Raw genomic sequence first — 15,418 nt, 5'->3', positions numbered from 1 at the left:
AGAACGTGGCCCTCTCCGTGGGCCTCTGGAGTTTGCCGGTCCCAGGGGGCTCCTGCTGCCTAAGACAGGTCTGGCGGTGGGGGCGTGCCGGAGGGGGTGGAGAGCAGACGTGGCACTCCTTTCTTATCACACCCTGGGGATGCTGTCACCTCTGTTTGAGACAGGGTGGCCCAGGGACCAGCCGTCCAGCTAGCCGAGTCCTGTCCACGCTGAGCAGGATGCAACAGTCGCTCTGGGGCAGGAAGATGGTTTGAGCTGGAGAGGAGGCTGTGTGGGCAGCAGAGGGGAAGGGGAGGCTCTGGGGGGATTGCAGCCGCTCAAGCCCCTCCCGTTGGGCTCTCCTTCCTCCGAATGTTGCTCACGCGTCGAGCACTGCATGGCCCCGTGGGCACTGTGGTTGCCTCGGTGACCAAGACAGGTGGGTGAGGAGACAGAAACCAGCAAATAAATATATCGTGCGATGTCAGGTAGTGATGAGTGGCTGCTGTAACGTAAAGGAGGGTGGGCTCATGAAGAGTGGGAAGGATATGGGGGGCCACACTGGGGTGGGTGGTTGGGGAAGGGCGCTCTGATGAGGAGTTGTCTGAGGAGAGTTTTGACTAAGGAGAGGGGTGAGCCCTGTGGATTTGGGGGAAGAACATTCCAAGCAATGAGAACAATAAGCATTGAGACCCTGAGGCAGGAGGGTGTCAGGCCCGTCTGAGGATGACAAGGCCAGTGTGGCTGGAGCAGAGGGAGTGAGGAGCATGGGCTGGAGATGGTGAAGAGGGGACCAGATCAGATTTGTAGGATCTTCTGATCTGAGTAAGATGTTTGCTGTGGTGGTCAGGGGCAGAGGGGAGAGTGGGACGGAGGCAGGTTGAGCAGAGGAACAAGATCTCTAACTTCAAAATTTCAAGATCATTCTAGCTGCTATGTGAAGACTGTGTGGAGGGGAAGAGGGAGGATAGAAGCAGGGAGACCAGGAAGGAGTCTACTGCACTAGTCCAGGCAGGAGATGGTGGGAGCTCAGACCAGAGTGGTGGTAATAGGGCTTGCGACAAGCAGTTAGATTTTTGGATGGATTTTGAACGTTGAGTCACCAAGACTTGCTGTGCAACTGGCTACGGTGCGTGGTTTGCTTCTCTCTGGGTCGTAAGCCCCATACCCTGAACTCGAGGGAGCACTTTTGCTTGCCTCTTCCTTTGCTTCTACCTTGGACCCCCTACCCTGAGGTTTCCACAGGTGGGTCCTGGGATTTTACTTTTCTTGCAGGATGGAATGGCACATTGTTCATCTCTTGGTACCTTCCTTGCTTTAGTTTTTCTTCCTTGTGGCCTTTAAAAGAAATGTTAAGATTCACAAAGAGAAAAGTGGCCAGGGTGGTGGTGGGGGGAGGGACCTCTTTCTTTGAGTGAATGTTTTGGCCTTATTTTTTACATGATACATTCAGAAAATAATTTTTGTATTGAATTTTAATCAGTATAATAAGTCAGGGGAGCTACAACCTGGGGCTCCCAGGACAACAGAGCTTTTCCCTGGGAATGATCCAAATCCAGGGGACATTTAAAAAAAATAGGGTCTGATTTCTAATTTTATTTTAAATTTTACTTTGGATACCCACACACTCTGCACCCTCACAGTTTCATAACAAAAACAGATATATTTGTTCTCACCATTATGGTATATTTTGGAGATTATGACATATCCATATATTAAGAGCTTCCTTAGGGTTGCCTAGGTTGTGCACTGCACAATGCCAGGGGACGCCATTCATAGTAACTGCCATGCTGGTTCCTAGAATATGCATTCTTCTCTGCGATAGCATTATACTGCATAATATGTCACTACTGACTTAACCAGTACTCTTGATGGGCCACATCTTTTGCTATTTTTAAAGAGTGCTGCATTGAATAACCTCATCCTTAGTTTTTTCTGCACGTGTGCCAAGACATCCCTAGGGCAGCCCACTCACTAGTAGTAGAATTATCTTATCAAAGGGGGTATACATTTTTAATTTTGAAAGATAACTACAAAATTACACACGGATTTGTTTCCACAGGCTCTGCTCGTAGGTTTACATATTTTAACCACTCTACATGGGTGGCACCTTGTCCTGTCTTTTGTGTCAGTCCATGCAGAGCAGATGAAGGAGGTCAGACCTGGATTCCAATCCCTGCTCTGCTGCTTGCTTACCGGGGACCTCACGCCTCTGAACTTTGCTTCCTCTTCTGTAAAAGGGTAGCTGAATAGTTCACGGAACTTTATGGGAATGGAAGGGGGCAGACATGCCCCAGTTAGTTGGGCAACGAATTAGATCTGGTAATGGTGGTAAAGGCAACAAAGAAGAATGTAACTGAGGGGCCCTGCCCCACCGGGGGAGCAAGGAAAGTCTTCAGTGGAAAGTAAGATTTGAGCCATGCTCTGTAGTGTGACCAGGAGTTAATGAGGGCATAGGTGGGGGATGGGGGGAGATTTTTCCTGATCGTCAGAGGCAGGGAAGACCTCATAAGGGGTGGGGGGGTAGGGGTGCACCCTGGGGCGGGGCCAGACCATGCTTGGCCCTGTGCCAGAGGGACTGGGAGGGAGGGATGGCTGACCCGTTTCAAAGGTCATCCTGGCTGCAAGGTGGGGAGTGGGGAGTGAGGGCTGGAGGGGAGGGTGGTACTTTGGATGAGTGGAGAGGCAATGGAGGGAGGGAGGGTGTGGGGCTGAGTGGGCTTTAGGAAATGGAATTGACAGGACTTGGAGATGGAGTCAGTATCAGGTGAGGCAGAGGAGGTCTTGAGAATTAGGATTTCTAGTGAAATTATTAGTATGTGCTCACCAGATGGTTATGTAATGCTTATTGGGATGCCTGAGATGAGAGCAAATCATGGTCTAGTTTCCCTGGTGTGTGTGTCTGTGTGTGAGTGTGTGTGTCTGTATGTATCTGTGTGAGTCTGTGTGTGTATCTGTATGTGTGTCTGTGTATACGTGTGTCTGTATGCTTGTGTGTGTGTGTGTGCCTGTGTTTCTGTGTGTGGGAGTCTGTGTGTGTGCATGTCTGTGTATGTGTGTGTGTGTGTGTGTACGTGTGTCTGAATGCTTATGTGTGTTTGTGCATGTGTCTCTGTGTGTGTACATGTGTGTGTATGTATCTCTGTGTGTGTTTGTGCATGTGTCTGTATGCTTGTGTGTGTTTGTGCATGTGTCTCTGTGTGTGTGAGTCTGTGTGTGTTTGCGGATGTGCCTGTATGAGTCTGTTCATGTGTGTGTGTCTGTGTCTGTGTGTTGGGGGGCTGGGCTGGCAGGTATGTTCTGCAGGTTTTGCATCCAGAAATAAAGGCAGAATTTGGGATCTGTGCATATTTGTGGAAATCTTCCCCCACACGCGATGTGGCCATTGGGAGTCACAAGAAAACACCCTTACGGGCTCTTCTTTCTTTCAGAGTGAAGTCTTTGCGGACGATACCAATTTCCTAATATTCCAAATTCAACAACAACAAAAAAATGCTACTTAACATTGTTCAAGTTTGATTTTAGTAAAATTCAAAACAGTTTCTTTGGCCGGTCGCCACAGTGAAAATCAGTCGCACATTTTGGACTCGGTGGCAGTCTTGTCCATCTGAGAGTATTTAAAAAGCTCTGAGCAGAGTTGATAGAAAAATCATTTTTAAGGAAATGTCATTTATGAGTTCTCCTTGCGGTGTTTATCATGGGGGGAGGTTTGAACAACTTAAGTACTCCACTGTAGGGGTTAAGTCTGGACCCATGCAGAGGATGGGAATGCCAGGGCTAGGAGCCAGCAGGAGGCCAGAGGGGCAGGGGTGAGGCAGAATGTAAGGCAGCGCCTCCCTGCCTCGCATTTCCATGACCCCGACAACCAGCGCCTGCTTAAATCCCATGTCAGGTGCCCAGGCATCATACTGGCCTCACTAGTCTGAGTCCCGGATGCTGTCCCTGTCATCAGAGATTGTCTCATGAAACAAGGTTCAGTGACAAGGGGAAATGGCCGCACTGTATTGTTAAGTGGAAACACTATGTAAACTAGAATCCCAAACATGTGTGTGCTTAGAAGGAAAGTCTGGAAGGAATACACTAAAATGCTTGCTTATTTTGAAAGAGTATTTTCTTTATAATTTATACTTTTTCGGGGCGCTGTCTATTTGTTCTACAGTGAATGAACCTTTGCTTACTTTTCCTTTGTCTTGTTATACAGTTAATACCAACAAAGGTTGATGATCCTTTTATCTGCACAGCAGAGCGGTTAGACTGCGAGTGGGCGGAGCCTGAGTCTGGGGATGGGGCTTCTGATGCTCAGCCGTCCAGTCCCCATGAAACCCTGGGTCTCTAGGGCGTGAAGACCATGTTCACCCCTGGGTTCTGTTTGCCAAGCTGGCAGGATGCTCTTGCCTGTCTTAAGATGTCTCCTCCAGATGCCAGGAGAGATGGCCTTTTTCTGAGGCAGGGGTGACACGAGGCAGCCAAAAAGGCCACGTCCTTGGGGTTCCATCTTGGGGGGCTTCAAAGCTGGGGGGTCCTCCTGAGCCTCAGCATTCTCCTCCAAAAAAGGAGTAACCCTGCTGTCCTGCTGTGCAGATTAAATCAGCCTGCCACTGCCCACTTGGGTATCAAGCCTCAGTGTGTGCTAGAAACCCCCCTTCTTCCTGGAACCCTTTCAGCCGCCTGGCCAATGACAAGAAGCAGAACTTTTGCTCTCACCTTGGCTGCCTGAAGCGGACCCTCTCGTGCCTGGGAGACCAGCTGACCTTGAACTTCTCTAGGTTTGCAGCAGGTGTCTGCTAAGGTGGGAAGGTGACTTTGCTTACCCAGGCCCCTAGTGAGACATTACCTTTGGAGGATCCTAGAAGAAGTCCTCATGACCAAAGTCTCCCTAAAATGGGGATGACAGGGCACACGGGACCTCAGCGGCTGATGAGGCCATCCTGGGACCCGAATTTCTTTTCATTAGACCCAAATCACTCGGCTTTTGGAGAATCAAGGAAATGGCTCCATGCTCTCCTTACCAAATCTCCAGCTGCCTGGCGAGGCTCTCCAGAGTGAGCAGGCCACGCAGTCAGGGCTCTGGGCCCCTTCTACTACCTTCCTGGGGTGGGGAGGGTAGAGGGGAAGTGTTCTTTGCTTTTCTTGCAAAATGGTGAGGTTTCTTCGCTGGGCCCCGCCTCCTTCCAGCCCTCCATGACGGAGTGGCTGTCAGCCAGCCCACAGAGAAGACTGGAATTAGTGCCGGGTTTACCTCCCACAAGGCTGTTTCGGGTCGTTTTTCACTTTGCTAGTCTTTCACATTCGTTCTGCACCTTTCCATTCAGTTCTGTAGTATCACCTTCGTGTTCTGATTCATGTCATCCTCAGATGACAAGGAAAAGCCTCTGCTCACCAGTGGCACTTACTGGGAGCTCTCCTTTGGGGCCCCACAAAAGGTGTCTTATTAAAGCCTTTGAAAGAGCCCCAGGGAGTAGGAGGTGACACCCCCATTTCACGGGAGCATTTGAAACCCAGGAGGGTGGAGTCCCCGCTCCAGAGTCACAGCTTATAAGTGGTAGAGCCAGGGTCGAAATCCAGCTGTCTGACGGAGAGTGAAATCCTTTCTTCTCTCTACCATCCCACACCCCTCTCTGTTCCACGCAGAGGGGACGCCCCCCTGGGGAGGTGGCGGCCAGTTTGGCTTATCTGGGGGGGCTGCTTTGGAATGCAGAGGGGTCCTTCTTCAAGGAGTGGGTCTCTCTCTCAGCGCTATTACTTGTGTTGATTTCCGGTGCCTGTCTTTCTGTCCATCCCGTCCCCACCTACTCCCCCGTCCTTATGTAGCAGGACGAACATGCTGCGTCTCACAATGGCACACTGACCTGTGTTTCCTCGGAGGACCTGATCTGCCTTTCTGACCTTAGTCTTCGAGCCCAGAGCAGCTGTGGACCCCCCAGGTCACAGAGCGTGTGTCAGTTAGGGGGAGCAGGGTGGCCCGAGAGCCTGGCTGCACATTGCTAACTGGGCCCTATCCTAGTCAAGTTAGCTGGACGGGTCCCCTGCCCTTTGCAAGCCTCGGTGGGCGCATCGTGCAGGGAGCTGGGGCATGGTGCTCGGCCTGTGGGAAGCATGAGCTTTGCTGGGCCGTTGTTGTTGCCTGTGACCGTGAACACAATACGTTGATGGGTCACGCGGAACAAAATCAACAAGGTTCCTGCTACCAAGGTTCCTGGACCTCGAGTTCAGGGGGGAGGGAGAGGTGCTAAGCAAACAACAAAGCAAGAACATTTCAGATGGTAATGAAGTCACCATGCCAGGGGTGTGCTCGAGAATGTGCATTGTCTGATTCTCTGGGCGGGGGAGAGCTCCAATGTGTAGCATTTGCCAATTTTTGTGGTATAAATATCCCCACTGTGGCTGACTTCAGGTTACCACTGTAGCACCAACTGGCTCTTAAAATTTCTAAAACCTTCAACAAGTGGCTCTTGCAAGGCCGAAAAAGCTGGCTCCAGCCCTGGGTGTGGTTCGGGAAAGACCTGAAGGTATCTGAAAACAAAATGTACCAGTGGGAGAGCGTTCTAGGCAGAGAAGGGGGCTGTGCAAATGCCCTGCGGTTGGAGAGAGCTCTGTGGGCTCAGGGAACAGAAGACTGGTTGGTCTTGGCAGGGACCTAATGGGATGGAGGGAGAAGTGAGCTGCTGGGCTGGTGGAAGCCTCAGCGACACTGGGACCAAGTCTGAGGCCACAGGAAGTCTCAGGAGAGTTGTAAGCAGAGGCATGTCTGAGTCTCATTTGCACTTTTTTTTTTTAAACGTTATTGGCTTTTCCGTGGAAGGCCAGCAAGAGGCCAGCGAAGGGGCACTGATGCTGGGGTGCGTGTGCCCGCAGGGGAAGATACAGAAATGACTGGATTCAGGTAGAGCTGTCAGGATGTGACAAGTTTTGTCTTCAGGTGTCCCCTGGCTGTTGACCGTGAGCACACCCAGCTGCAATTTCTGCTCTTGGTCCTGGGGCAGAGGAGGGAACCTGAGACCATCGGTGCTCACTATCTCTCTGGCCTACTTTTCACTGTGTGATAACTCTGTTTACTACCTGCCAGACTTCCAGGACGGAGGGATGGACTTCTGATTATCTTGGGTCCCCATGCAAAGCAAACCCAGCAAAAACAATATCTTGATCTGACCTTGCCCCCTGGATTTTTGCAAGAGAACCTGGCCCTGTTCCTCACTTTGCCTGGGGGAGAAAGATAAGAGGCTCTGACTGGGATTTCCATCTTTGCCCCAGGGCGTCTCTTGGGTGTGTCCCAGACATGTAAATGCTGTGGGTGTCAGCCTGGCAGGTTTTTAAAAAAAGGTGTCGCCATGCTTAGCTCCCCTCCCTGCCTGTCTCCGCACTTGGAAGGGTAGAGAGAACGGCATCTCTCCAGACCCGTGCCCTCTAATGGAATTTGATGTTGGAGGTGTTCTGTGTCTGTGCTATCTGTGACAGTGGCCACTCGCCCTCTGTCGCTTCTGAGCACTTGAAATGTGGCCAGTGTGTCTGAGAAACTAGATTTTCCCTTTTCTTTAGTTTTTGTACTGATGGTGGGGGCCCGCAGAGTTTCCAGACCCTGTGTCATCCTCCATGGCCGGACGGCCTTTGCTTTCGGGCAGTTGGCTGGAGATCCTAGTTCTGGAGACTTGCAGAGAAGGGTAGGATTTAGGGAGCTGTCACCTGTCATAGCCCCTTGCAGTTTGCTGGGGAAGGAACAGTGTTTCTCAGCTGGGGAGTGGCGAGACAGGACACCGTCTTCGAAGTCTCAGCCTGGTCCTCTCTTTCTTTTGTTATCATAGATATTAAACCAGTGTTACAGCTCGCAAGTGTCTAGGCATCGATCCTTCATTCATTGTGAATCAAGTGGGAGGAGTCTTCTGTGAGCACCTTCTTTTTTTTTTTTTTTTAAAGAATTATTTATTTATTTGACAGACTGAGATCACAGAGAAGCAGGCAGAGAGAGAGGAGGAAGCAGGCTCCCTGCTGAGCAGAGAGCCCGACGCGGGGCTCGATCCCAGGACCCTGGGATCATGACCTGAGCCGAAGGCAGAGGCTTTAACCCACTGAGCCACCCAGGCGCCCCTGTGAGCACCTTCTTAACCTTGATCTCCTCCTCCATCCCTAGACGTGACCGTGTTGTGGTCCCTGTGGAGTGCGCCCTTCCATCTTTTCCTATTGTATTTATATCTATCAATGGAGAGATCCCAGACATCCGGCATTAAAAAAATGAATCGTATCATGTAATACATGTTTTTCTGCAAGTTGTCTTTTCTTTCAGTAGTGAGTCTTAGATCTTTCTGGGTCAACTCATTGATCTCTACTTTTTTTGTTTGTTTTTTAATTGATGTAGTATTTCATAGCCTGGACATTTCATATCACTCAGAAGCCTATTGCTGTAATTGTTTATTATTCCATTTGTTTTAGTAAATATTTTTGTGCATGTTTCCTGAATGGACAGTATTTCTTTTAGGGCACATAGTGAGGAATGGAATTACCAGGTCAGAGGGAATGTGTATTTTTAAATTTTAATAGCTGCTATACAATTCTCTTTAAGGGGCGCCTGGCTGACTTGGTTGGTAGAGCACGCAGCTCTTGATCTCGGGATTGTGAGTTTCCAGCCCCATGCTGGGTATATATCACTCAAAAATAAAGTCTTTTAAAAAATATGAACAGGGGTGCCTGGGTGGCTCAGGTCATAATCCCAGGGTCCTAGGATCGAGCCCCATATCAGGCTCCAGGCTAGACCGAGAGCCTGCTTCTCTCTCTCCCTCTGCCTGCTGCTCTCTCTCCCTCTGCCTGCTGCTCTGACTACTTGTGCTCTATCTCTTTGTCAAACAAATAAATAAAATCTTAAAAAAAAAAATGAACAAAACAGTCATACCAGGGTATGTTCTTGTGAACTGTGTGAGCATGCCTCTGTGCCCGAAGTCACTAAAACGTGTGATTTATCAAAATCCGACATGCATGCCAATCAAACAGGTGAAAAATGGTTTCCTATCTTTATGTAATTTGCATTTTACTGTTTATAAGTCAGATTGAACATCTTTTCCATGCCAGTGGCCATTTGTTTTTCTGTGACTTGCCTGTTGACGTTTCTTTTGCATTTTTCTGTTGGATAATTTTGTTAATGCATTCAGCAAACGTGTACCAGCTTGCCCACAATGCACCAAGCAGTATTCTAGGCTAGGGATATTGTGACAAGTAAAATAAATAGACATGCCTGCCCTCAAAGAGGTGATGGTCTAATTGTAGAGGAAGACCTGGGGTACCTGGGTGTTTCAGTTGGTTAAGTGCCCAACTCTTGATTTTGGCTCAGGTCATGATCTCAGGGTTGTGAGATCGAGCCCCATGTTGGGCTCCATGCTGGGCATGGAACCTGCTTAAGATTCCCTCTCTCTTCCCCTCCCTCTGCCCCTCTCTCCCTCTCACACGCATCTGTACACACACACCCACACCCACACTCTCTTTCGCAAAAAAAAAAAAAAAAAAAAAGATGTAACCAAAAGGAATTGAGGAAATACATAATAATATTAGATGGAATAAAAGAAGAAAAGGAGCTAGAGAAGAAGGAAGGAGGCAGTCCTACCCACTGGGGGAAAGACTCAATTTTAAATAGGATGGCCGGGAATTTTATAGGCATTCTTTATATATTCTAGGTACTAATCCTTTGCCTGTTCTGTGTTGCACACATTTTTCTCCAGTCTTTAATCTTCTTTGGACTCAGATGATGGTACTTTTGCCTGTTTCTTTCTTTCTTTTTTTTAAATTAAAAAATATAACGTGTTAGTTGGAATTTCTTCGTATACAAAGAGTAAGTTCCTTCTGATCTTCCCAGGCAACCACTGTCCAGAGCTCTGGTTAGCTTTCCCAATATTTTCTATCCTCACCACCATGTGACACTCTCCCCATACCCCTCCTGACAACACTGAACACTGGCAGTTTCTGGCTGTTTCCTCACAAATGCAGTTCTGATCTCCTACATTCTTTCTCATGGTTGTTTAATATTCCATTTTAGAGAGGGTGTCTGTATTTTATTGAAGCAGCCCTTCTGGTCGGACATCAAGGTCCCTTCTAGTTCTCCATTCTTCCAGATGGTGCAGCAATCCTGTGCTCTTTCTGCCGCCTGGGATCTTCTCAGATTTTTGTGGAATGACACCCACCAGCACCCTGTGTCCTAAAGGTGTTATAATAATTTGATTTTGTGTTCTCGCCCACAGCTCCATGGCTACATGGAAAACAAGCCCCTGGGACTTCAGATCTTCATTGGGACAGCTGATGAGCGGATCCTTAGCCCCACGCCTTCTACCAGGTGCACCGAATCACGGGCAAAACCGTCACTACCACCAGCTACGAGAAGATCGTGGGCAACACCAAAGTCCTGGAGATTCCACTAGAACCAAAAAACAACATGAGGGCAACGTAAGGGCTGGGGACCAGGGTGGTGGGGTCTTATGGGGAAGCGAGCGGGTAGGAAGTTGGGACAGGGGACTCTGGTGTTGGCAGAAGGAACGAACCATGGATGGTGGTTCCCACTCTGTGATGGACCCTTCGAAATTTGTTGAGAAAGTTTCTATTTTCAGAGTTCTCTGCCTAAGTCCTTGTCATGGGTGTCAGGAGGAAGAATGCCAGTGCATCTGTGGATTATGTTACTTGGGATGAGGCTTAATTTATGTTACATTCAAGATTTATTTGGCATAAAGAAATGATTAAATAAGGATGCAGAAAGGTCAAATTCACCAAGCAATAGGCCTATAGCTAAAGTTTGGGAGACGTTTGCACCCATATATTGGCGTTAAAAACAAACTCCATGTTAGAAAATAATCTCAAACTTCCAAACCATGAGAATCTTACAAAGAACTCCCGTCTACTGTTCACTCAGGTCTGCCGATCGTGAACATGCCCCACACACGCGTCATTGCTCCATTCACTCTTTGCCCTTTCCTGAGCTGTTTGAGACTTAGCTGCAGACAGAGTGACTTTTTTTTTTTTTTTTTTTTTACTTTTAGATGCGTGAGTGTGCATTTCCTCAGAATAAGAATGCGTTCTTCGGTCACCACAGTACATTTATCAAATTACAGTTACTGTGATACATCCCTCTTACCTACTGAGCTGTCTATAATCAATTTTACCCATTGCACATTTGAGCTTTTTAGATACTTTTGGGAGTAGAAAATTTGGCATGGAAAAAAACCTCCCTAGAGAAGTAATTTCCCCTGGGGGTTTCTCTCCTGACTTTGCAGGCGTCTGACCTCCGGCTGGGCATCAGTTCCTGGTGGAAGTGTTTACCGTGGATTGCGATCCTCCCTGCCTTCCCCCATCGCCGTAGCTGGCGGTGGAATGATTTTGGTTAACTGAGTAAGGTGGTTTTGTGGGCGATCTTAACTTTTTCCCTGAGATGCTCAGTTCTAACCGGGGTTCTCCACCTCCCCACAGCATTGATTGCGCGGGGATCCTGAAGCTTCGGAACGCCGACATCGAGCTGCGCAAAGGCGAGACGGACATCGGCAGGAAGAACACACGGGTGCGCCTGGTGTTCCGAGTGCACATTCCAGAGACCAGCGGCAGGATTGTCTCCCTGCAGACGGCGTCTAACCCCATTGAGTGCTGTAAGTTGGGCTTCGGGCAGGGTCGGCCTCTGCAAAGTGTATGTACGTGACCTTTGGCCCGGGGCAGGGTGCCCAGCAAGATGACGCAGGACGCACAGGGGTCATCAGGGGCTCCGAGAGGACCCAAGGGCCCAGAGACAGAGCCCATGTAGCAGTTTCTCTCTGCTTCTATTTACTGGTGGAAGGTTTCGTGGTCTCACAGGAAATTAAAAAATAATACAGCTAACGAGTAGCCTACAGCTTCGTTCAGAACATTCGAAATGCGTAAATGTTTTGGTCTTAAAGAGGGTAGATGCTGTTGGAGTGGTTTTACTGTACACAGTGTCCTCTTTTTCTTTTCCTCACCTCTCCTTTCTTTTTTTTTTAGAATTTTATTTATTTATTTGACAGACAGAGATCACAAGTAAGCAGAGAGGCAGGCAGAGAGAGAGGAGGAAGCAGGCTCCCCGCTGAGTGGAGAGCCCGATGTGGGGCTGGATCCCAAGACCCTGCGATCATGACCTGAGCTGAAGGCAGAGGCTTTAACCCACTGAGCCACCCAGGCCCCTGTTCACCTCTCCTTCCCACCAGAAGAGTATCCCAGTGGCTCTAGCCTCTGGAGTGGTGATTCCTCGGGTCTCAGTGCCGAAATCTCAGCACTCAAAATCTCGTAGAATCTTCACAGTCTTTGGTGATAGCTGGTGCCATGAAGCCCACTTTGTAGGGGGGAGGTGGCAGGAGCTGAGAGATTGGCTAACTTGTGCCGGCAGGGCTGGGATGTGGACAGGGAAAGATGCCCAGACAAAGATCCAGAGGAATCTTAGAATGATCCAGTATGCGGTGGCCGAGACCTGCCATGTGCACGGGCCCTGAGCAGGAGCTGGCCCGGTTCTCATGAGGCTTTGAAAGAGGCAGCTGCTTTGAGCTCATTCCCGGGTGCTTGAGGCAGGGTTTGTAGTTGGTTTTTTTGCAGTTCGACATGGCAAAGCTTATCGTCTGCCCCGGCTTTGAGAGTTCACAAATCGTTTGTCAGAGCATGAAGGAGAAAAAAGTAAACATTGTTGCAGAAATCGAAGCTGTTTATATTATTTTTTAGTTTCTTCTGAGAGCATTTTTCATGTTGTTACAGTCATGTTCTGTATTCAGTTGTGTTTCAGGGTTCTTTTTCCTTTCTACTGGACATTTTACCATAACTCTGTGTCGCAAAAATCCGTTGCCTGTGGAGACCAGGGAGGTCCCCTGGAGGAGTAGAGTGGCTTGGTGGGAGGCAGTAGGGAGTGGTGGAGACCAGGGAGCAGGAGGACATGTTCCCCACCTAAAGGGACTGCCTTTTTGTCACCCCAGCCAGTATTTCCATGTGGGCCTGTAGGCTAGGGGTGGCCAAATCCTCTGACTTTCTAAGACAAACCAAAACTCTCCTGATTAAAAAAACACAAAAAAACAAACAACAACAACAACAACAACAAACCACAGCAACAAATTCAAAAATACTGTCTGGATCAGAGGAAATCTTCATGTGGCTTTGATTAATCAGAGATAATCTTAATCAGACATTAATGAGTAAAGCAAATGCATGAATATCTTTATGCAGAGAGGGTTGAGGAAGCCTGACCCTCAGGATTGAAAGCCAATGAGGAAAGAGCCTGGGCTCTCATTGGGAGAGAAGCCAGAACTTGGTCTTGGTTGGTCTTTGGAAAAAGATGAAGGGGTCCTATGATTTCTTCCAGCCTTACGAGTCATGATGTGTGTGGATCAGGCTGAACGTGGTAGTGAGTCTGTCCTCTGATGTTAGAAGAGAAAGACCCAACAGCAGACAACAAAGGAAAACAAGTGTTGAAAAACATCATCTCAGAAACATTGGAATTCCCCTCCCCTACCCAGCAGACCCCACCCCTGTCCGCTGAGTGCTAGCCACGGAGGCTGCCCCACTCCGATGTTGGTTTCGAACATCTCGAGATGTTTTTGGGAAGGAAACTTGGGCTCTTCCTCAGTAATTTGGGGGATTTTGAGAAGATAAAGTCTCCTCTTTCTGGCAGATGACTCACACTACAGGATGGGGCTGTGGTTTGTAGCAAGGTGGGGAGCAGGCGGCCTCAAGAGAGGCACATGCCAGAGTACCCTGTTTCTCTCTGTGTCTGTGTCAAAGTATCTCCTATTGATCTGAGACTTTAAGGATCACCCCTGAACCTTGTGCACCTCCAGCAAGATCTCTGGGGTGTTACAAACTTGTTTGAACCTCAGATGTAGGCTTTTTTCTGTATTTGGCTGATTCAACCACCTCCTTTTGACAGATAAGGAAACAGACTTTCTTGGTAAAGTGATTCACTCATTTTTACTCAGTAGGCAGCAGAGCCGGAGTCTCCAGCTTTCCAGTTCTGCGAAATAACTTCTCGAGGTTTCTAGAACACCATGGTTCCTTGCAATACCACATTGAACCACCAGTTGGTCTCTCTCTCTCTCTCTCTCTTTCTCTTACCCAGAATCCTCTGTCATTTTTATTCCCTCCTTTGTCCTATTTGCCTAGACCACTGCCTGATGGTTCTGTACATATTTATTGACGAATGGCCTTACTCTAGGGTTCCTACGGAGATATTCAGTAACTACTTATTGACACTTAGTCTGTAGCCTATGCAGACACAGTATGTGTCCGGTAAGTGTTTATTGACTGGTTGACTTAGGATGGACCCCGTGGGGAGGGTGAGTTGGCAGGAAAACACTCAGTGGGCTGGTACTTCTTTGCAAGGCTCGCTTACTTACACTTTGGACGTGCGGCTTCTATACCATCTTGGGGGTCAAGGGTAAGTTCTCGATTCTAGTGGAAAAAAAAAAAAAACTTGAGCAGATTACTGGAGGCCACTCTTTGGAAAGTGGACTAATTTGCTAGAACCGTCCACTGCTCACATTCCTTCACAGGTCAGCACGCAAGAGGTCAGAGCTCCCCTTTGTGTAGACGGGCACTCCACGCTACTTCCCTGTTCCCGCCAGCGCCTTCCGTATGGCCAAGGAGATGCTTCCAGTTCTCTCCCTTGACTGTCAGCCGAGCTGACCTTGTAGCTTCCCCGGTCCTGCCGGCTCCAGGTGCCGCCCCCACCCCCTTCCCCACTGCTGATGACAACCGACAGCCACGACTCCCGCTCCTCCGGGAACAGGGAATGCATCGAGGGCAGGAGGGCATACCCCTCTCTTCCCCCAACCACACATCCACACCCAGCTGCGGTGCCTTCCTCCTCCAGAGCCTTGCAATGGGACAATTCTCCTTTCCTCGAGGCTCCTCTGTGTTCTCAACACCAGTGTGACTTTATCGGGGTGGTTGCGCCCCTGGGTCCATCTTGTAGGACTTTCCCAGGGTGAGCATGGATTAGGTGCCCCCGACGGGGAGCCTCAGAATGACAAACATCTATTGTCTTACGGTTCCAGGGGCCAGAGCCCAGAATCCAGGGCTCAGCCGGGTGGTACCTTCTGGAGGCTCTAAGGGGGGATGTTCCAGGCCCCTCTCCCAGCTGCAGGTGCTGGCCAGTGGTCTTGCACGCCTCGGCTCGTGGGGGCATCACTCCAGTCTCTGCCGCCTTCTCATGAGACCCTCTCCTCGGTCTCATCCAAGGACACGGTCATTGGGGTGGGGGCCCACGCTGATCCTGCCTGATCTGCCCTCTATCCTGAGCTTGCTTGTACCTTCAAAGACCATATTTCCATATCTAGTCAGGTGTGAGCTTCTGGGTGGCTGCGGAGTTCTAGCCGGCGGGCGCTCCGGTCAGCCCAGGACGCCTCCTCTGCTGCATTTCTTGACTTCACATACGTCTCTGCTCCTCGGTCCCCAAATCCACCGGGCATCTTTCTGGGACTTCTCTCTTGGC

General features: G+C 49.3%; 1 protein-coding gene across 1 annotated transcript in view; it reads left to right on the top strand.

Moving 5' to 3' along the window:
* Positions 1–15,418, top strand: part of NFATC2 (nuclear factor of activated T cells 2) — a 139,924-nt gene that overhangs the window by 52,222 nt on the left and 72,284 nt on the right. The window contains 3 exon segments of the mRNA XM_047744765.1: positions 10,197–10,266; positions 10,269–10,398; positions 11,413–11,585. Coding sequence (XP_047600721.1) covers positions 10,197–10,266; positions 10,269–10,398; positions 11,413–11,585 — 373 coding nt within the window.

The sequence above is a fragment of the Lutra lutra genome, chromosome 9 (genome assembly GCF_902655055.1).
Source record: "Lutra lutra chromosome 9, mLutLut1.2, whole genome shotgun sequence".
Lineage (NCBI taxonomy): Eukaryota > Metazoa > Chordata > Mammalia > Carnivora > Mustelidae > Lutra > Lutra lutra.
Note: the sequence above shows the minus strand (reverse complement) of the source record. Positions and strands in the feature narration are given on the sequence as shown.